Consider the following 22,614-nt stretch of genomic DNA (forward strand, 5'->3'; position numbering starts at 1 on the left):
AATTTTGAAATTAAAGAGGTTACTGGAGCATTTGGGGGTTAAACACCTTTCTCATAGGCACCTCAGTAAGAACTGCTGCCTTTTCACTTACCAAGTCACACCAACACCAACTTTTTGGCCATTACTTTTTGAAAGAGAAAAAAAACATAAATTATTAATTTGTCTGCCTGTCACTCCATTTTTCCATTCCTTAACTTAACACATTAGGATGTTTCTGTTGCTGTTTCTCTGAGGTGCTCTTCTCTTACAGCAGCAGTGTAATTTAATCTCAGACATCTTTTCATCCCTGATGCCTATCCACTCCATTCAAAATCCATGCAACATCTTCTGCATCCTTACCCACTATTCTCATCTTGTTTCTTTATTCTTTTTTTTTTATTTTGTCAAAATGTGCTGTGGTGTGCCTCACTGAGCACTGAGAGCCCTAGGAAACAGCTGTTTGGTCTGCAAACAACATATTTATGATAATTCAGGTTACATGTAGAGCTACTTGTCTCTGCAAATAAGACTCATGCCACAATTACCAGTGTTTATTTTTGATCATGCCCCCAGTGTGGCTATATCTGTTTTTAAATACAAATCATGTAACGTACTATGCTAGCAAACAAAGAGAAAAGTGATTTTGAAAAGAATGTCTGTGGTCATATACAGTAAGGTTGCAGATGTAAAGCTACACCCAGATGGGCAAATGAGGTTGGGATGCTCCTGAAAATCTACTGTTTGGGTAAACTGGGGATATCAATTGTTTAGCAGCAAAGAAGCGCTTGTTTAACATGTTTAACAGTCTTATAGAACAGTAGTGAAACATGTAACTGAACAGAGACTCACTACAGTGTGCAGCTATTCAAAAGCTGTTTTCTTGCATATGCATGAGATTTGATGGCGTAGTTGCACATCAGCCACTACAGTGGATGCTATTACATCATCTCATACACTGCTACCCAGTGGGAAGCCATTGCAAGAGAAAAATAAAGTGAAACCAAGATGGTCTACAGACATCAGCTTGCAGATTTTGAGTTGTATCTCCTGGTGCTGAATAAACTTGGTTCAGGCAGGACTTTGTATCGCTGCCTTGTATAGGCTATGCTAAGGCAGACAGCTGGCAGCTGAGGATCTCCTCAGCCCAGAAGAAGAGGTGAGGATCAGCCAATCTGGAACCTCAGGCGTCCAGGAGAGAAGAGTACAGCAGAGCTGGAGTTGGGGCAGAGTCCAGGAAGAGAGCCCCTGGGTGACATATCCCTGGATTAACATGAGCACACACATTGTAATTTATTTTGACATAGTTCTACATGCACTGTCCTGCTGCCCTAAATACTCACTAGAGCACGAAATGTGGATTAATCCACCACGGAAAATAGTTCCTGACACATATACAATTTCAACTGTTTCCATTCCAATTTCCATCTGTTCCAAGGAAATAACTTTTAATCTTTTTTAGAAAATGAAACGTAATAGTTGGGAGCTGTATAAAGTAGGAACCCAGTCCCATGGTTTAGTTGGAAAGTACAAGTAAGTATGGTCTTATCATGGGAATTATTAATATAGAATAAAATATAGAATAATACCAGATATATCTGGGAGAGGATTAGAGAAGAAACTGAGCAAATATAAGTAACATATATGTTGTATGTAAACATATACATTTATGTTTTTTTATATCTATTATTAACTTGATTGAATAAAGAACTGTATGTTGTGAGCCACACTGCGCTTCAGCACAATGAAGAGATGACATTTACCTCCAGGCCTCCACTGAACTAGATCAATCAGATCTGCTTTGTCAACGAGAGAGAGAGAGAAGAAAAAAAGGAAAAGGAAAAGTAGGTCATAGACAAAAAATATTGTTAAGAAATAGAAACGTTTGTCACCTTTGCTTTCATTCATTCATTCTTTTCCTTCTGCTCCATCTCTATTCATTGATCCTACAAATTCATTGGAGTGTGAAGAGTATTGTGTGAATGTGCGTTTGCATTCCCATGGAATATATCACTAAAATCTAAATATTCTGAATGCCACAGAAATATTTGCGGCCTCTTTCCCTGACATGCCAAGCACTATAAAGGACATCATGTCAGTGAGATCAGGACTTGATGGGAGAGGACATGCAAAGGAAATTCAATATTTTCAAATCAAATCAAGTTTTGTTGTCACCAGAAGGGTCACTTTATATCAGTATTGACCATGTATTTAAAAATGAAATATTGATATCATACAAAAATACACCTGCCATGCAAAATCATGGTGGAGGTGATGACAGGTGAGAGTGAGACACTAAAAAATTAGCTTGCCAGTTTTTTAGAGACGTGTGCAGAGAATTAGTACCACTAACCTGTTTAACCCACCTTCACTTCCATCACCCTGAAGGTTTCAGCACAGTAGACATTTTACATAAGGCTGTGGCTCACAGGTAGAGTGGGTCGCCCCTTAATCCCCAGCTACTATGAGTCAGAACGTTGAGGTGTCCTTGGGCATGACGCTGAATTGTTTGCTAGTTAGTCACACTTAGTTAGATTGTTTGATTGATTTTGTTCTGTTTTAATAAATGTTTTAATACATGCTGTCTTCTTTAATGTTGTACAAGGGTGAATACTGCCAACCTCTACACTGTCAAGAACTCCAAAATCCTTCAGCTAACTATCAGTGTGGTAATTTTGGTAGAAGTTAAGTTAATTATTAAACATAATTCCAAATTGATAGTTTAGTAACCTTTTGCTTTTCCTCCGTTTATTGAGGTGGGGCCCCAATCCATTAATTTTAATTATTAATTATCTTTGGTAATTATTAATTATTTCTGATAGCCAAATTGAACATGGGTGTTACTGAATAACCTTTTCAAAAACATTTCTTGTCCATTGATAGATTTAGTGATATTATTTCTCTCAGTTGTTGCTGAAAGGAGATTAGAAACTCACCAATTAGTCCAAGCTAACAATATACAGACTGTAAACCAAAATGAAATGGTCATGGAGTTCAAGACAGTCTATTTAAAAAACAGCAATTGGCATCCATTCTATTTTTGAATTACCAACTGAAGCCAGAGTTAGTGTTTTTTGGATGGGTGGTCACTTAAACAGTGTTTCTGCACCACTGATGTGTCATCTCTGTTGTGAATTCAGGGTCTAATTCTTTGCTACGTATGTACAGTGGGGCAAAAAAGTATTTAGTCAGCCACCAATTGTGCAAGTTCTCCCACTTAAAAAGATGAGAGAGGCCTGTAATGTTCATCATAGGTACACTTCAACTATGAGAGACAGAATGGGGGGAAAGAATCCAGGAAATCACATTGTAGGATTTTTAATGAATTAATTGGTAAATTCCTCAGTAAAATTGCACAAAAAGAACTTGCACAATTGGTGGCTGACTAAATACTTTTTTGCTCCACTGTATATGTGCTTGTTAGAGCCTGCAGGTCTGACAGTGTAAAATGCCACACAGCTCTTTTGACGGCAGCAGTCACAGCATCCAGAGCAGTAAGCTTGAGTTAATACTGGATTAGTGGCATTTAGACTGAAATAATTATTTTGTCCAGCATCATACCTTTTGTTTGTGCATACGTGTGGCGTTAAAAGGGAGGACTGCAAATTATATGTGATTAGTGCATCATAGTACATTGAAGTACTCAACACACACTTTTTCAACTCACTGTTTCACAAATCTTCCTGAAAACCCAAATGTTAATTGTGCCATTTGGCAACTTATCTGTTAAGTGTTGAGGGCAGACACTAAAATCATAAATGTGTTTTTGGTAAATAATATTCAGAACTTATTGGATAATTCAATTGATCTCCTTTCTATCCTTGACTATGCTCAAATATCGACACCTCAAGAGATCAGTATTTTTCAGGCTTTAGGTGCCTACATAAACATTTGTAATTCCTAGTTCACACACTGTTTAAATTTTGATGGCAATCACTCCCCAGCTGTGTGTGGACAAGTGATATCTGAAGCTGAATGACGGCAGTGTTATATTTTTAGCCTCATGTTGCCAGTATCTGCAGGGCTTTAGAGCTATTGTTCCCTCATTATTAGAGCTTCTGTCCACACAACATGGGCACTAAACAGCAGCTAAGCCATACAAATAAATAAATATACAAACACACACACATCATATTTAGCGGACTTGTATTTCAATAACTAAGCTAACTAAGCATTTAACATAATTAACTGAATCCTGTCTTCTGATTATTCTTTTGAAAACTACAGCACAGGTTTAGCATTTCACTCCTGTAACATGCTGCCTGCAGGACAGATGTACAGCATATTGTATATAGATAGAGCCATTTGATTTCATCACGTCATATTTTCCTCCTCTGGTTCAGCTCCTTGCTCCTCCAGTACGTCACCTCGAAGCTATGCCATCGCTACTGGTGCCACCAACAGGGACAGCCAACTTGACAGCCTAATGATAAAGCACTCCGATGTGGAGAGGAAGACAGAGGTATTCCTGGACCATCTGAGGCAGAGGTACCCTCACCATGCCGCTGTTATCATGGGACATCAGGATTGCATGAGGAAACAGGTGAGATTTAAAGCTGTGCTGGAATGCAATAGTTACTAGTGATGGGAATTTCGGCTCTTTTTAGAGAGCCGGCTCTTTCGGCTCCCAAGTGGCTCCTCAGATTTTTTTGTTGCTTCAATAAATTTATTACCAAATTATGTGTAAAATGAATTACTCATGTAAAAAACACATTATATAGAATATTTATTATTTATATTGCCTTATTAATTTGAAATTATTTAATTTTACTGGGGTCATAGAGCTCTGGGCTGTAGGTCTTGGTGGCTGTGGTGTTGTCCTGGATGATGCTGTAGACACACTGGCACCTTCATTAACAGCAGCTTCCCTTGCTTGTCTTTTCTCCTCTAACTGAATTGATGGTGAACAGTACACACACGTCTGTGCAGGTTGTTTGTGGAGCCTGATATGAAATTTTAATTTTGCAAAGTCTGCACTCTGCCCTCAAACTATCAGTTATATTAAAATGTGTCCAAATTTTACTACGTGTTCTGTCGCTCATGTTTCTCACCTGTCCTGCCTGCAGTCTGACTATGTAGCAGCGCTCTCTCTCTCGCTCTCTTGTCTCTCCCTCACTCCAGTTCCTGTGCTCACTGCGCTGTGTGTCTGTAAGCCCCGAAACATGTATGTAGTAACAGTTCCCTTCTAGACTAAAATTCCATACAGTCTCAGAGTAACTCAGTTATCTCTTTTCTTGTTTTACATTCCATTCAGACAGGGAATACCCATCCCCCTGAAAGCTCCCCCTGTATAGGCGTACTGGGCTTGATGGAGCCGCAAGACCCTTTAACTTCCGAAGCCATGTCTGATGGAGAGGTGGTTCCCCCCACAGTCCCCTTTACAAGGGGCAGTAAAGCCAGAGCAAGTCTACCTGTGGGGAGCTCTAGTGGTCAGACAAGAGAGAGGACCGGTAGGTAGACACACACACACACACACACACACACACACACACACACACACACACATGCACGTGCATGCAAGGCCAAGGTTTGTTGAATCTGACTGATCCAGGCTACTATTACTGCAGTAACATCTTATTATTAAACCCATGCAATAACACTGTAATAGATGAAAAGATCTGCCAACACCTATGACATGGATATGCTGTAGATCCTGAAAATATGACTAGACATCTTTTCCCTGACTGTTCTGTACTGTCTGCAACTATACAAACTCTACAAGCCTCTGTTCTGTGAAATGTCATTTTAATTTAACTTCATTAAATTCTCATGTGTGGGTGCCAAACAGCATGCTGACAACAGACTGACCAGGGACGATGTAAGACCATTACATCCACCTGCTGTGTTGCTAGTCTTTTGTTAGCGGGCAAGATACTCTGACCCAGATATTTAATAAGACCTCAGCTATATTAGCTGGGTTGGTAGGAGTGGTGGGCCACACTAGCATATCATTAATATTAAACAAAAATACATTGGTGGCAGCCACCCCTTATCCTAATTTGCTATACAGGAAAAAACCTTAAGGAAGTTAAGGTGCAGTGATAAGAAAACAAAAAAAACATAAACCTTTGCCTAGTCCCAACCGAAATGAGTGTCCCTATAAAATTTAACCATGTACTTATAACAAAAGCATAGAAAAATCACAGGTCAGCTTATATAGACAAACACAAGCACTGGTAGCACAGCTGAGGGGGCACAGTGGTGTACTGCTCAGGTGACAGCACAGCCACCCCCACAGTCTTTTAAAACATGATGGACAGACCAATAGCCGCAGAGGGGACGGACCAACCCAAATGCTCTATCTACTACTTTCCATCCCAGTGAAACTGACTACTTATGTAAAAAGAATATTGCTGTGACAAACAGCAGGCTGACGTGGATCAAACTGTTGAGTGCAGTAAAGACACTGTAGAATTTGATGAACAACATGGCAGACTGGAGAAACAAAGAGTTAAATATCCTTCCACAAATCACATCTCTCTGAAGGTAATAAGTTGTTACTTAATGAATGATGATATAATGCCACAGCTGGCACTTTGAAAGATAAACACTGTAATTTGTCTAAAACCTTAACATTTCTACAAATACTGTAAGTGTGTAATTAGTGGCTTTACACAGTCCAACAATGGCCCAGGAGCACTTAGTGTTGTCTTATGTCAGACCTGTTGCATTCAGGTTGCTGGATGTGTCGTATCATCACACTGTACTGTCCTGTCAGAGACTAAAGCCCTCTCTGCCTGTGTGTGCTGTATCAGGTGTGTTATACCTACAGTATGGAGAGGAGACAAAGCAGGTCAGGATGCCTGCTGAGATCAGTAGTCAGGACACCTTGCGGGCTTTGTTTGTGACTGCCTTCCCCCATCAGTTCACTATGAAGATGCTGCAGTCTCCCAGCATGGCCATCTACATCAAAGACACCAGCCGCAATGTCTACTATGACCTGGAGGACATCAGGTGAGGACTTTTTAATGAAGTAATTTGCAATTAAACTGATGAATTAAACTGTTGTACTCAAATACATCAACATGCGTGCCTCCTAGATTACGGTAATACATAACAAAGTACATATATTATAAAATAATAAATACAATAATATAATATACAATAATAATAAAATGTCAGTGAAATGCCTCCTCTCACACTCAGGTGAGATCTACCTCTGAGTTGTCCCCAGCAACTGTCTCCAGTATTAACTCCAGGAATACGCTCTGGAAAGAATATCATGACAAAAATAAAATAAAAATCAATGTAAAGTTATGTATAACACATACAGTATCTGTATAAATACTGTTGTAAACTATTGTTTCTTACCAAAATCTTCCCAAACTATTCCCAGCCAACATTTTAGCTAACTAGCTAACTAATTTTCATGTAAACAAAAGTCCAAGTCCCACTGTCCACATGCATGGGCATCAAAATTTGCATGCCATTTCAAATATACTAAAGGCTCATGCATAACTAAACAAGAATCATGAATAAAATTAGATTTTTGAACTTGGGTGTAGGTGTAGACACCTGATTTTCCTGAGGAATTGGCAGACATCTTGGATTTCCCTTGTAAAGTGTATTTTTCTTCTGACACCACTAGATGGCAGTGAAAGCGTCCACATATGTGTGCAACAGGTCCCAGTTATACAGAATTAAGTATTATGGTGCAGACAACCAAAAATGTTGTAGAGGTTGTAGATTTACCAAAGCTGTGAGCCTGTAAACTATTATCAGAAAACGGATTCCATAAACGTGCTTTCAGGACATTCATAATTTCTGATTATAATGATTTAATAAATTCAGAATATCTGAGTCAGGATCCGATGATTGTATTTGTTTTTTCACATTAGTAATAAATCAAAGTTATTTCCAAGAAAAAGGGTTGGATTTATAATTAGATGCTCCATAGCCATAAGATGGGAACAGGTTTACCTACAAAGACTTGTCTGATCACTCATTGATTTTGCAGTGCAAGACCTGAATTGAATCTAAATCTTAATCAGTTACATATGTGTGAAGAGTGATTTGTCATGTAATGACCATGAGCCATGAAACTGTCACTGTCTGTGTTCTGTTTGCTTCTAGAAACATCACATCCCACTCCTGTCTCAAGGTTTATCATAAAGACCCTGCACATGTGTTTAACCACCACGCCAGGCCTGCCAACAGAGAAGGACGGGTAAGTTCTGTTTTACCCTCCATATTTTTGATTGTGTCCTACAGCGTTGATACAGTGACCACATATAGAACAGCTGTTTTCAGTCATATTTCAGACATCAATCAATCAATCTTGATTTTTATAGCACCAATTCATAACAGTGTTATCTCCAGACTCTTTCCATAAAGAGCAGGTCTAGACCAAACTCTTTAATTAGAGAGAGACCAACGATTCAGGAATTCAACATTAAGGATTCAAGAATCCCCACATGAGCAGCATCAGATATTATATTAGGACACAGTGGAGGAAGAACTCCCCTTTAACAGGAAGAAACCTGGAACAGAACCAGGCGCAGAGGGGGGCATCTTTCAAACAAACACTATCAGGCTCCTCTCCTGTGGAATCTGGGTTCGGGGGGCAGACACCCTCTCTACATTTCAGAGCAGTAAAAACCTTCCTTTTTGTTGAAGCCTATAGTTTAGGGCTGGCAGGTTCAGGCCTTGGAGCAGCCCCTAGTTATACTGCTTCGTCCACACGACTCACCATGATGCACTGGGCTCCTCTCTCCTCCTCTTCCTCTCCATCCTTCTGCTTCATGTCTCTTTAATGTCTGTTACTAACTTGGTATCTTCCCCGGAGCCTTTCTATGGTTTTCTCATCCCTCAGGTTCTCTTGGCTGTGGTTCTCTGGCTGGCTCTCACTGCTGTCAGACGCTGCCACTTTTTACCAATATTAGTCGTGCTATTATTTTTCATATATTAACTATTGTCATGTCATATATTTCAGTGTTACCATATTGCTAATTACTAGTCATATTCCTATTGTCAGCACTATAGTTCTGTTATTATAGTGCTGTTATTATTTTGGTTGCTGTCTGTCTGTCTCTCTGTCCAACCTCAATCCCAACACGAGGTTTCTTCCTGTTGTATGTGTTATACTTTTTTCTTTTCCTCAAACTTGTCCTCACCTCACAATGTGCAATACCTTGTAATATCTCCCATTTACATATTGCTGTACATACAGCTGTATGTATTTTTTTTTTATATCTACTCGTGTCTGTTGTGACATTGTAAATTTCAGCATCATGGGACTAATGAAAGAATATCTTATCTCATCTTATCTTTTAGAGCATTTTTTTTGTTTTTTGTAGATCACTAAAGACAGCAGTCACAGTCCAGTCCACAACCTGTCATCATCCAGCCGCAGCACCCTGTGCAGCCTGCAGGGCTCCATGTCCCCACCCACGGTCCGCTCCATGCCCTCCTCTCCCTCCAGGATGGCATATACTGGGGGCTGCACAGGAGGTGGGGCAGGGCTGGTGGATCTGGTCAGCGCCATGTTGCCACAGGAACGCTTGTCAGGAGCAGGGCGATCCAACACCCTCTGCTACAACAGCAGTGCCATATTGGAGAGGAGAGACATTAAGCCAGGTGAAATAAGGGCAGGGTCCTCAGCAGATCAGTGATCAATGATTAATTAATGATTATTAATTATTGCAAGCAAAATGTGACAAGGAAAGAATTGACATGGTCTATTTTTTCTGCAAAAGTCAAGTCACCCAAAATTACAAATTCATTTAATGAATATGAATACATGTCAAAAAATGTCAACATTCACGTGCAACTAAATGAAAGTGAAACCTCAGCATTGATGTATACCTGAATGAGCTCCAAATGTTTATCTGAACCACCAGAGATAGATCCACAGCATACATGATTGGAGGATGTGTGGAACAATCTCATTTCTCTTGATCTGAGCCCTGTGTATGTGTGTGTAGGGATGCTTTTCTGTGGTTTGACACCAAGATACATTTAAGAAGTTTATGTAGGTTTACAAGCTCGGAGTCTAACATCGCAGGCATAGATGAGACTAAAGAATACAGAGCAAAGCTTTTTCACATATATAGGATTCTGCAAGCAATATCTGGTTTCAAGTATGTGAGGGGCTACCCCAAAGATGGACTTGACCTTTCCATGGACCGACCATCGTCCAGACAAAGTGGAGTTTATCATTGTTTGGAGTTTTGCATGACACCAATTCTCTACCTAGCTCCACTCAACTTTAATTTAAGGTCAAATCAGCCAGAGTTAGTGAAAACTAGTTAGTTCTAGTTTGTAGGGTTCTTGGTCCACTGTGTTTCATACCATCTGTGAGAGTTTAAAAAGTAAAATGGAAGAATAGGTGTCCTGGTTGCTGTTCAGACGCTGGGGCCAGTGGCTCTCACTCATTTACTGTGCTGTGGGTTCGTCTACTGAGCAATTCAAGGACTCACATGCACTAACACGCACATGTGACTGTTCCAACGACCAAAACAATGGATAGAGAAGCTCGGATTACAACACACTGAGAGTGAAATTAACTTGATTCTCTGCACAGGTTTGCATTACTCTACATAGCAAATAGTTGGTTTATGCTGTATAAATATTCTGAATGTCATAAAAAGAACCTTTACCAAACACTACTGTTACCCTGAACAATTAGTTGGCTATTTGTTACTGAACTTGCTTTCTGGATAAGATCCTAGTTCCCCTTGCATTTTGTCTCAGACAGCAAACATACTCAATTATTGCCTATGCCACAACAGTAATTATGCTACTGCAGTGAGGGGCTGATCTTTGTTGCCATCAGTTATCCAGGTTACACACCTGGCCAGATACCTCAGGTTTGGTGCAGTGGACAGTGAGCGTAGGAAGTGGTCTGCCTGTTAGGGAAAGTTACAGAAAATTGACTCTGTGTGTGTTTGTGTGTGTGTGTGACAGATGAGAATGCTGGCAGCAGCAAGAGCATGGCCCTAGTGGTGCGTAGTGAAGGAGGACCACATTACCCAGACACCTACTGTTCCTCCCTGCAGGATGGAGCAGGAGGTCGCCTCAGCATCACCTCCTCCCAATGCAGCGCTCCATTAATGGGCTATGGAAATAGCATGGAGCACCAGACCGGTTCACTCCACAGGTACACACACGGATTTAAACCTAGTCCAGATACATATACAGTATACAGATAGCACAGCATACAACAACTATCCTCTCTATACCACTCTATGTAAATGCATACAAAGACCTGAACAAAGTAATTATTATTAGTATAGTAACATATTAATAACATACTAGTATTAGTAACATATTAGTAAACATTAACCTGCTGAATCCAGCACTAGTATGGTTTATTCACTTTCTGTAATTACTTCGACACTATATATACTAAAGAGGTCATCACAGAATGTAAATACATTGTTTGGCTAGTGTGCAGAAAACAAAACTGATGTTGTAAACATCAACAATTTCCTCCGGGATAAATAAAGTCATTCTTATTCTTATTCTTATTCTTATTACAGTATCACTGTAACCAGGTGTGTATGAATCCATCATTGTCCCATCTCTTTCTCCAACATCCAGGCATAAGATTAGGAAGTATGGAGACAGCCAGCACCTGCCACTGGGAACCAAAACCCCACCCCTTTCCCCTCACAGAGTCAATGAGGTCCAGATGATTGACAGACAGAGCATTGGAGGGTTGTCTCCAGAGAGGATGTCACCTATTCACCAGTGGCGGGACAGCAACGGGGCCACGGTGGAGATTGTAAACAGAAGCAGAAGAAGTTACTCATTGTCCTCTACCTCATCTGTTTTTGTGGACGGCCATCTGGAACAACACAACAGACAGGGTTATGTGACTGCCAGCAACACTCAGAGGTGAGCTGAGAGCCAATCAGGATGAGTTGAGGAGTTTAACAGCTATGGGGAAGAAGCTGTTTGTCAGTCTTGTGGTGTGTGCACGAATCGTCCTGTATTCTGGTCTTCCTGAAGTCCACAACAATCTCTTAGTCTTTTTGGTGTTAAGGATGAGAACACCAGTCAGTAAGGTTTTGCACCTCCTCCCTGTATGCTGACTCATCTGCTAACTTAATGATGGTGTTAGTTAGAGGCTGCTCTGTTGGATAGTATATGTGCTATCTTATGGGTGCATGTGTTTCAGTGACAGAATGAAAGCCATGGAGGAGCAGATAGCCAGTCTAGCAGGTCTGGTGCACCATGCTCTGTCAATGGGACCAAATCTTCCAGGAGTCAAGGACCCTGTCAGGTCTGTAAACTGTTATCTTTTTAAGCCAACAGCCACTTATACAGAAGCAGCTATTCAAGTGAGCACTGGTATATAAAAACTGAACCAGGAAATAATCAGTATCTCAGGTATTAACATGAAATTTGTTCTGTATACTGTATAAACATTGCCTAGACCAGGGGGGCCCACACTCTTTCGGCTTGTGAGCCGGTCGATCGCGATCGACGTATTGGGCACCCCTGGTCTAGACCAATGATGTCTAGGTTTATTAAGTTATTGTTACTGTCTGTGTGTCTTTTCAGAGAGACTGCTGGACGCAAACTTCTCAACAACAGACCTGGTGAGATATCTATTTTTTTCAATTACAGCCACTGGTGACATCACCAGCCACCAAGAACATGCATCTTATGCTCTGAACATGATGATGACCTTAAAATCATTTTCATGTTTGACCTTCAGGAGTGTCACCTGAGCCTCAGAACCCTGATGTTAGGATTGAAAACTTCAGCCCTGGCCCCCTGGCTCTTCAGCTCCGTCCCTCTGACAGTGGGCTGCAGCAGAGCTTGGTGTTAGCAAAGACAAATGTGTGTGAGCTGCGACTGCAACTCAACCAACTCAGACACTTACAGGTACTGAGCTGTATACTCACTAATTATAGTCAATGAAACCATCACGATCATCATCATTTTAATGACAGCTGACGTGGATACAAAATGACTACACTGTAGGTGACGGTTTATTTGTGGTTAATGTGAAAAGGACAGTATTAGTATTATGTATTAGTGTCCACAGTGCATCTGTAGCTTCAGTCATGTGACAATATATGGGCAGGGGTGAGAGGGATTTACATCAAATCCTGAAGATGTGATTGGGTTGCTCAAAGAAGAGTAGAGTAGGTAGAGAGATGCTGAGCTGTAGGACTATTCTCCTCCATCCCCATTGTTAGACTGAGAAGAGGAGAGTGGAGATGAAATCAATAAACTGGTTACTAAAATGCAAACACACTCACATATTGCTTTGCTACTCATGAGGTAACAGTGAGATTTATTAATCAAAAACATTTTAAAGGAAAGAAAATGTATACATATGTCAAACATATAGACATATTTGGCATTGTAACAACATACATCAACAATTAAGAGCGCAGGGTTAGAGTTAGGTTAGGTGAACCTAGTCCTAACCTAAACATACTCTACTGTAGCTGGACAACATGGTGTTATTTTCTCATATGGTGTTGGTGTATATAGATATATAGGTATTATTACTTTGTACTGTTCAACTGTCAGTGGGATATTCAGAACACACACATAGGTGCTAAAGCTGCTAAAGCTGCAGTACTCATTAGATCCATCAATACAAAACTGACTGAAGAACATGATTATGGTTTTGCTATTCTTTGAGTTCCGCCACCAATGAGCCAATAAGTCACATTGTCATTATATTTGAAAATAGTTCATCCTCTTGGGAGCATGATACGTTCACAAATTGAATGCCAATCTGTCCGTTAGATATTTTTTTATCACTTATAAATATATATAAATGTTTGGCTAGATTGTGTGGTGGTAAAGTTAGGACTTATTCTTAAGTGATCAGCTGTTATAGTAAGTATTGTTGTTGAATCTCAGTTCCTGAGCTGATGCATGTGTTCCAGTTGTCAACCCAGGAGAGTGTGAGTTCAATGCTGCGGATAGCAGGGCAGGAGCTGCTGGTGCTGATGTGTGATCAACTATCTCTGTCTGAGATGACGGCACACAGACAGAGAGCTGAGATAGAGGAGGAGCAGATCCACTACCTGGCTACGAAGGAAAGAATACTCACACAGCTCAGGTATGAATATGCTTTGAAAATATCGGTTTTTGAAGTAAGACTATGTAGCTTTTGAAAAACAAATAGCAAAAAAAGTCAATCTTTACAAATAAAAAAAAAAAAAACCCTATATTTTTAGCATTGACCATTAACAAGTAATCAAGACTTGTGGACACTGTTCAACAAAAGTTACTTAAGATAGCTTGAAAGGATCAAATCATATTTTATTTTTGTCTTATTGTCATTTTAAGCATTTGTCCATCAATAACTTCTCCACACAATCTGTGGCACCTGCTCTCTGTTTTATAACAGATTTAGTTCAAACTATTAATTCTAATTATTATTAACATCTTACCTAGCCTAGTACCTATGCCTCTAAAAGATAATTACATGTGTTTGAACAGTTACATACAATAGGTTGACCCTTACTCATCCATTACACCAGTAATCTTATAGCCATATTAGAATCTTATACATTCTGTGGGATTGACTCACTGAAGCCTCCAGAAAGACATGCAGCTGTTTAATTTCCAGCAAACAAGTTGATCAGAGAAACAGTGATACTACCACCACCACACACAATACTACTACACTGCACAAAACTTTCAATTCCAAAATGTAAGGTGTCAGCTGGGTTCTTTTGCCAAACGTTGAAGCACAGCAATTCTATAGGTGGCCATGATTTCTTACGTGGTGTCATCATTTACACCCTCTGACACCACGCCCCCAATGATGTCACCGAAGCTAAAGCCAAATCATTAGTGGCATAAAAGGCACAGCATGGCAACATCTTTAGGCCGAGACAAAATGAGAAGAAACATATTGTTAAAAATAGAGCTAGGGGGATGGAAAGTGATTTGATCTGGTGTGACATGGGTTTCCAGAGACATCAGAACTCATTCTCATGTTAGCATGCTACACACTGACGTAGCCCAAATGACTCAAATGACAAACAGAAGCCTGGCTTTTTTTTTTACATACAAATTTGAGAATGAGCGTGACACAATTCTATCTCCCTAAACCAATCCAAATCATGTATTTCACTTTGTATTGCTCAGCAACCTAGCTTCTATGAATTGAGAATTTGAGCATTTGAGGATAATTTACACATAAAATATTTGAGTCCACCCCCCACACTGCTCACCATTGACTCTGCTCATCACACACAGAGACTTTTGCTTGTTTTCCTCCTCTATGCTGACAATAATGTCAAGGAGTAAATCAGCCAATAGGCACACTTACTGCCCACATCACTGGTGTTTGACCACAAAGCATGCTTTAGAATCTCCAATTAAAAAATATATTTAAAAACAAACTGTAGCTCCCCTCCAGTTTAATTACGGACGACAAGGCGTTCTTTTTCTTACAGACATTTATTCCAACATGACAGTGCCATGAATGCCATGAATGCCATGAATGCCGTGAGAACTGAATAAATAAATATACAAATATATATAAGTTGGAGCACAAATTCAAATAAACGACAAAGAAATGCATAATAAATACAAACAGCACAATGTAAAAATAGGCATAGCTACATTTCATACCTCATTGGCCGCATAAACTTTGGGGGAGAAACTTCCAAATCAAAAACGATGCCCTCTTCAGTCCTCTTATGGACTCATAGTATTAACAGGTGCACTGCTCCATGTGGCGTCTGCTATAGTGCATCTAAATATATTACCTGACCCCAACAAGGTAACAACATTTGTTCCACATAAAGGTTCCTCTTTAAACAATATTCACCATCGTGTGTTTTAATCTTTTAAGCTTATTTCTATAAAACAACATAAAATATTATTTTATTAACTAAATTATTCTTGTTTTTAACTTAAAATAATGAAATGAATGTCTCTCGTTGTGGCAGAACAGCAATTTGAAGGTTATTGAAAGTAAAAGAATACTGTCAGCATAGTCTTTTGAATACTATCATCAGAAAACAACCTGTGTCATTGCTTAGACATTGTCAAACTAGTTCACTTGGTAAAGTGTTGTCAACAGGCAGGAAGATGTTAGAACTCTTACCTGCATGTGTCGACTGTTACGGCCACACACTTGATGTGTTTTTAACCTCCCAGTGAACTGGAAAACTATGTGGACTTTTTGCGAAGACGCTCTGCCTCTAGTCCAGACTACCTGTCAGTCACTCTGAGAGATGTGGAGGAGGGAGCAGTCAACCTGAAGAAGGTTGGGGAAGCTCTGACCATCCTTCAAGGTTAGTGGACTTTAGCTGTTGGGCTGCAGTTGTGTGTAAAATGTGTGTGTGTGTATTTCTTGTTGTAGTTTGACTGGTTTCTTGGTATATTTACATTCAGTAAAAGCAATACAATTGAGAGATGAACATAATGTTAGTTAATAATATATTTGGTAGTTTGTTTATTGTAAACCATTTTCACAGGAACTATGAGAACTATCCTTAAACACCTCACTGTGCTCTGTTAACACACTAGAAACAGTAACCCCACATATCGCATTGGAAGCTCCCTTGAATGATTTCCACCATAAACATCATGGGTTCAAAATAATTGCTTGACTTATATTTCTGTAAGAATTCTCATAAGTATCTTGCCAACAACCAGTGTTGGCTTAAAAACGCATTATATGTAAACAGATGAAGGAAATCTATGATACAGACTACAGTGGAAACCCCTTATAGCGGTTACGGCTACAGTAATCAATCACCTTTATGTATCAAAAAGTCTGGGACAGAATCTCTCCTATGCAAATGTTACTTGGCATACAGTACAGGCCAAGAGTTTGGACACACCTTCTCATTCAATGCGTTTTCTTTATTTTCATGACTATTTACATTGTAGATTCTCACTGAAGGCATCAAAACTATGAATGAACACATGTGGAATTATGTACTTAACAAAAAAAATTGATTGATTGATTGATTGGTTGATTTATTTAAGCATGTTCAAATGTGATTAGGCAGATTTACTTGACGCTGAAAGTCTGCATAGACTTAAATGTTTCTGCACAAAAGATAGAGCAGGAATCTATAAGAATCAATAAGGAATCAGACAGATAAGCAAGATCAATAATCGAGGTAAAGAGGGCTGCATAGGTTGATCTTCTGTGGGCGGTCAAAAGATAAGAAACTTTCAACTGATGAAAAATGTAGAAATCGGTGCCTTTATGTGTCAATAATCACACTCTCTTGATCACAGACTGTTGGAATGATGTTTAAGTGGAGGAAGAAATCTTTTCAGATTAATGTCAGATTCCCTGTCTTCTTTTCTCTGTCAGTGATGTGAGATCAATCAATCAATCAATCAATTAATCAATTAATCAATCTTTATTCATATAGCGCCAATTCATAACAGAGTTATCTCCAGACTCTTTCCATAAAGAGCAGGTCTAGACCAAACTCTTTAATCAGAGAGAGACCAACGATTCAGGAATTCAACATGAAGGATTCAAGAATCCCCACATGAGCAGCATCAGATGTTATATTAGGACACAGTGGAGGAAGAACTCCCCTTTAACAGGAAGAAACCTGGAACAGACCCAGACTCAATGTGGGCAGCTTTCTGTCAGGGTCCGTGTTGGGTGGAGGTTGCCAGGTCAAAGTTGCCATGTGTCTAATGACTTTGCATTCCACCCCTTTGCACACATTCCTGTAAAAAAAAATTGCAACAGGGTGGGAGGCATTGGGATTTATGAGCTCTGATATGTGACACCTCCCAGATAAACTGTCAGAATACCGTCATAACAGCTAAAGTTCACCATAACCAGGCTTTATTTGTGCAAGCTGCCTTGAGAAACCGCAGTTGGAGATAACAGGGAAAGGAGTTTCTTTGTTGATCCAGGCTTTCTGCTTCAGGACCTGTGTGTGATCCCATCAAAGAGGCATTGGATGGATCATTTGACACAAAGTGAACAAATCGATTTATGCATGCCGCCTACTTTAGTCAAGAAAAGCAGGTTGTTAAAATGGAAAGATGGAGAATATTCTTTAAAAAACGCAGCAACACTGTTGTTTTCATCTGGTTCTGTATGCCTTCTCAAACAGTGTATTTGAACAAAAATAAAATGAATTTTAGTGAAATATTATTTGGGATAAATAACCAATAGACAATCAATTTTGTTTTTATTTTTAATGATAATTCAGACACACCTGGTTGGAGAGTGATTCATTTTAGGTATTATCCTAACATTTCTTTGCAATTGCTCAAAGTGTTTAGGTGCTTTTGTTGATTGGTTGTCTTCTAGGTGAGTTTCCAGAGCTGCAAATGAAGATGCGCTCAGTGTTGAGGCTAGAGGTGGAGGCAGTGTGTTTCCTGAGGGAGGAGCCTCATAACATTGACTCCATGTTAAAAAGGGTCAAAGCCCTGACTGAAGCCCTCAGTTGTCTCCGCAGGTACTCATTAACTTCACTCATAAGTAACACAGTTATGTTTAGCAGGAAAAGAATCCTGGTGTGTCTATGATCATCTTTATCCTCACTGTTATCATCAGGTGTGTGTCAGAGTCAAACCCCCAAACAAACAAAGGACCACTGAAGACCCAGAGCCCCCAGAGCCCCCAGAACTCCCCCAAACCCCAGCCTCGATCCTCTGTCATGCCCCCTCTGCCCACCCCTTCTCTCTCTGGGAGTCAAGCGGAGGTCCGCCAGGTGAGCTCAGCCTCCCCAATCATGGCCTGCAGAATGAAGAGCACAGCAACCACTGCGATCCAGCCCTCCCACCACCACCCCAGCCCCCCACTGACACCCACACACGGACAAGACTCCCCCACTGTGTCCAAGGTATAGCACTGATAATTGTTGCGTTTGCTGCATGATTATAAAATGATGAAATGTGAGCCTGAGCACATAAACAGGTGTCTTGTTAAGAACTGTTGTATTGTTAAGGTGAGTCCTCACAGCAGAGAGAGCAGCCCTGCCCTGCAGAGGAGACTGGGCCCTCTGCAATCTGACGACATCAACCAGCCTGTACCGACACCAAGACAGGAGAGCAACACTGACCAAACTGTCATAAAACACATACAGATGCATACTGAGGTCAGTCCTCAATATATACTCACTCTATTACTCTGTTTTATTCTGGTAATTGGTAAATGGTCTGTATTTGTAGAGCTCCTTTCTAGTTATTTCAACTACTCAAAGCGCTTTACATCACATCCTCATTCACCCATTCACACATCATTCATACAGGAGGAATGTAAGCTGGAGGAGAATATTATGTCAGACTATTATTTCACACACTGAAGCTGCTTCAGGAGCAAGTTGGGGTTCAGTGTCTTACCCAAGGACACTTCGACATGTTGACCCATAGGAGCCGACTCACATGACGACCTAACAACCCTAACAGTGTTTAAGCCTGACCTCCCTACCAGTCAGTTAGAACTGAAGAAGCCTCTTGGATGGGAGGCGAAATGTCTTCAAGTACCTTCAACAAGTCCAGTTGACTTTTGCTCAACTCCTAAGTGTCATGATCCTGCATTTTGTTAAGCTCCGTTTTTGTCTCGTCTCCTGTTGTCTTGTCATTTCCTGTTGTATTTTGTAGTATCCCTGTTTTTCCTCGTCTCGGTTTTCCTTGTAACTGCTACCCAGCACCTGCGAGGTGTGCCTCTGGGAGATTGCCCAGTATTTTAAGTCATCCATTGTATAAAGCTCTGATACAAACCTCTATTTCAATTTGGGAATACATTTATTCTAGTTTGTACATTTAGATAATATTAATGACATTTAGTGTATTAAGAACACATTGCTTTTAAGGTTTTAGTTAAGTTTAGTTATGAAGATCCCTCACTGTTCCAACAAGCACTCATCCACTGCTCAACTGTCAGTCTGGACTAACATCATTCTGCATCTCTTTGCTAGACCTCTGGTAGCAGCGTCAGCTGTCCTGGTCAGCGATCCCACACCAAGTCTCGCTACTCATCCTCTACTGGATCACCAGAAAAAACCTCTAAGGGCCAACAGCAGGCCACCCAGGAGGACCCCAGCCAGGTAAATCAACTCTGAGAGACCTGAGATTAGCAGCTCTGCATCAGCATAGACTGAAAGAGAACTGGAATAATGCTCCATCCATGGTATCTGGTTCTGAGATCATAGATAATCATATCATAGATTCTACTTACCATGAAGTTTCATAAATATTACTCTACCTTTAGGTGGACTCCCACTGTACAGTAAAAGAATTGAACTGACTTTACTCATTTTATTTCTCAAACAGTAGCAAGCAATAGCTTCAGTCAAGGTTGAGTATTTTATTACGTTAATTTACAAAAAATGTTCAATGTTAATGCTAAATGTTTTTATTTATTTAGACAATTTTAATTTAAAAATTCTACAGTAGATAAATAGTACTTTTTTAAATTTACCTATAAATAGATAGATTAGAGGGAACTAGATTCAATCAATTCTGTTTTATAGTAACAGTAACACAATTTTCAGAAAATGTCAATTGCAATAATTGCATAGTCAATAGTTGGAAAAATTAGTGAATAATATTGTTTTACTGATTTCACTGTTTGCAGTGAGTTGAGTTCTCAGTTGAGAATGTATTGTACCTTCCTATTTTGTGGAGATGTGGATCTTCCTCAAGTTATATCTGTCTGTTTATGTCTGTTTGTGTTCCTCTTCACCATGGCACACCTCTGTCAAGATATCCATTCATGCCCCTATAACCAAACGTAGTTGTTGATCTTTTGAAAACTCAACACAGTTGACATTTGAGTCTGTAGATCAGTGGGGTGTCCCTGCATGTGACCTGTACGTTCACTGTATACAGCCATTCATCCTCTGGCAGTGAGTGAAATATTATTTTAGTGTCAAAAAATCTGTAATGTCAGTGGATATGATGGACCTGATTTTAGCAATCTAGCATCTATTTTGTAAGGACATGTGGATGAATTTTATTGAACAGTAGACTGTATAACTTCTTACCATGAGTAACGGCTTGGCTGGCCAAAGCCGTGGAAATGAGAGGTCTGTGTACTTAGATTCAGTGTTCAGTGTTCTTGACATATTCTGTGGTGTCTGTTTGCAGGCTGACAGCAGGAGCAGTAGAGCAGCTGGGGATACTAACCATTCTTTCATTACTTTGTGTGCCTGTAATATCATAGCTCTGCCTCTCTGTCCACTCCTCACTGCTCAGACACCACCAATAGCCTTCAAAACATCTACTTCTTCACCTTCAGCTTCTTCCACCTCCTCCTCTGGGAAACACTCTCTGTCCCCTCTCCTCTTTCTGTTGGGTGAAAAACCCCTTTTCAGACTCCCAACTTTACTGTCCCTCTCAGTTCCTCCTTCCCTCTTCCTCATAAGTCTTTTATCCTGTCTCTGAATAGGAGTCTCCTCCTCTCGTCTAGCCACATCTTGTCACCATCCCACGCTAATCTCAGCCATTGCAGCAGCAAACGCCAGCACCGCTTTGTCCTTGCGCCTGCCTCCAGCACCACTTCCACCTTGCCAGCACAGCTACTACTCTTCATCATCCTACTCTTCATTCTCACCCTCCTTCTCCTCCACCTGCTCCTCTCTGTCCCACCCCTCCTTCTCCTCTTCCTCTCCCTCCCAGTCCTCTCTCCTCCTCTCTACCATTGTCAGTCATGGAGCGAGGAGCGTCCAAACATCAGCATCCGACCCCAGCTCTCCGGGACGTGGCAAGAAACGTGTTGGAGGTCAAGCTGGCCAAGTCTTGAGCGCGGCAGCAGGAGTCCCGAAGGACGCAGTGTGATTTTTTTTTTTTATCCACAATTTAGTCTTTAAAACATGCAAGAGCAAACAGAAATGGGTGGAACATACCCAACTGATGTGCTAAATTGCAGTATGTTTACCTACAAAGATAAGGTTTGTAAAATTAAAAAGAAATGTCAGTATCCTGTCCTATAACCATACATCAGAATTCAACATTGACAGCAATAAAAGCACAAACAGGCAGTGCCTTGTGTTCCAGCAGATGGTGTTACATAGAGTGGTGGATAAAAGTACATTGGTTTGATCACTGCCTTACAATAACATTACCATATTATTAGCTTGTCACTCTCACTGCCGATGGAGTGAATCAACACCCTCACAGGTGTCTCCACATGTGCTCACTGATTGGACCTCTGCTCAGGTGAAAAGTAGGTGTTTTCACAGAACTGGGAGATATTTAAATGACATGTACCAGTAAAAATGGTAAAGGTGCAAGTTTTACTGTCTAAACAGGTGCAGCAAATCTAACAGAGTGAGGGAGATTTCAATGATGAAATCTGTACACACCAACACAGCAGGCACAATAAGAATACAGCTGTGTGGGTGTACACAGGTGTGTTAGGCCGAATCCTTACCAAAAGGTTCATGTACTGTGTTTATGTTGATGACTATCCACTAATATGTTCACATTTGAAACCCTTGTGTTGATATCAGTTGGCCTCCGTGTTGGTTGGGGTCTAGTCCACCCTGTTATTAGTTTTGTAAAGTCACATGCTAGCATCTGATATCCAGGCTACTGGACCTCTGCACATAATCTATATATCTATAATCTATGACCTATAATTGTCAAAATGTAGAAAAGTACACAAATCTTCAAAACCTTCAGCCCCACTGTTATAGATTTATTAAGACATTGACTCAAGTTTAGTTCTTCTTCTTCTCTTCATTCTTCTTCTTCTTCTTCTTATTATTATTA

At 40.2% G+C, this 22,614-nt stretch overlaps 1 protein-coding gene across 1 annotated transcript; it reads left to right on the forward strand.

Annotated features, from left to right (window-relative positions):
• The first annotated feature begins 4,405 nt into the window (after positions 1-4,405).
• Positions 4,406-21,678, forward strand: LOC139214213 (sickle tail protein-like). The gene is made up of 17 exons (XM_070844981.1): positions 4,406-4,534; positions 5,231-5,426; positions 6,732-6,930; positions 8,050-8,152; positions 9,273-9,552; positions 10,882-11,074; positions 11,518-11,814; positions 12,098-12,202; positions 12,484-12,548; positions 12,644-12,810; positions 13,833-14,008; positions 16,066-16,202; positions 18,206-18,376; positions 18,463-18,740; positions 18,846-18,995; positions 19,818-19,946; positions 21,520-21,678. The coding sequence occupies exons 1-17, from the start codon at positions 4,490-4,492 to the stop codon at positions 21,676-21,678; spliced, it is 2,850 nt and encodes a 949-aa protein (XP_070701082.1). The 5' UTR covers positions 4,406-4,489.
• The last annotated feature ends 936 nt before the right edge of the window (positions 21,679-22,614 follow it).

This window comes from Pempheris klunzingeri, chromosome 15 (genome assembly GCF_042242105.1).
Source record: "Pempheris klunzingeri isolate RE-2024b chromosome 15, fPemKlu1.hap1, whole genome shotgun sequence".
NCBI lineage: Eukaryota > Metazoa > Chordata > Actinopteri > Acropomatiformes > Pempheridae > Pempheris > Pempheris klunzingeri.

Coding starts and splice junctions, on each gene's coding strand:
- LOC139214213 (XM_070844981.1), top strand. CDS start 4,490: ATGGGACATCAGGATTGCATGAGGAAACAGGTGAGATTTAAAGCT. Junction 9,553..10,881: donor GAGGAGAGACATTAAGCCAG/GTGAAATAAGGG, acceptor TGTGTGTGACAG/ATGAGAATGCTGGCAGCAGC. Junction 19,947..21,519: donor CCCAGGAGGACCCCAGCCAG/GTAAATCAACTC, acceptor TCTCCCTCCCAG/TCCTCTCTCCTCCTCTCTAC.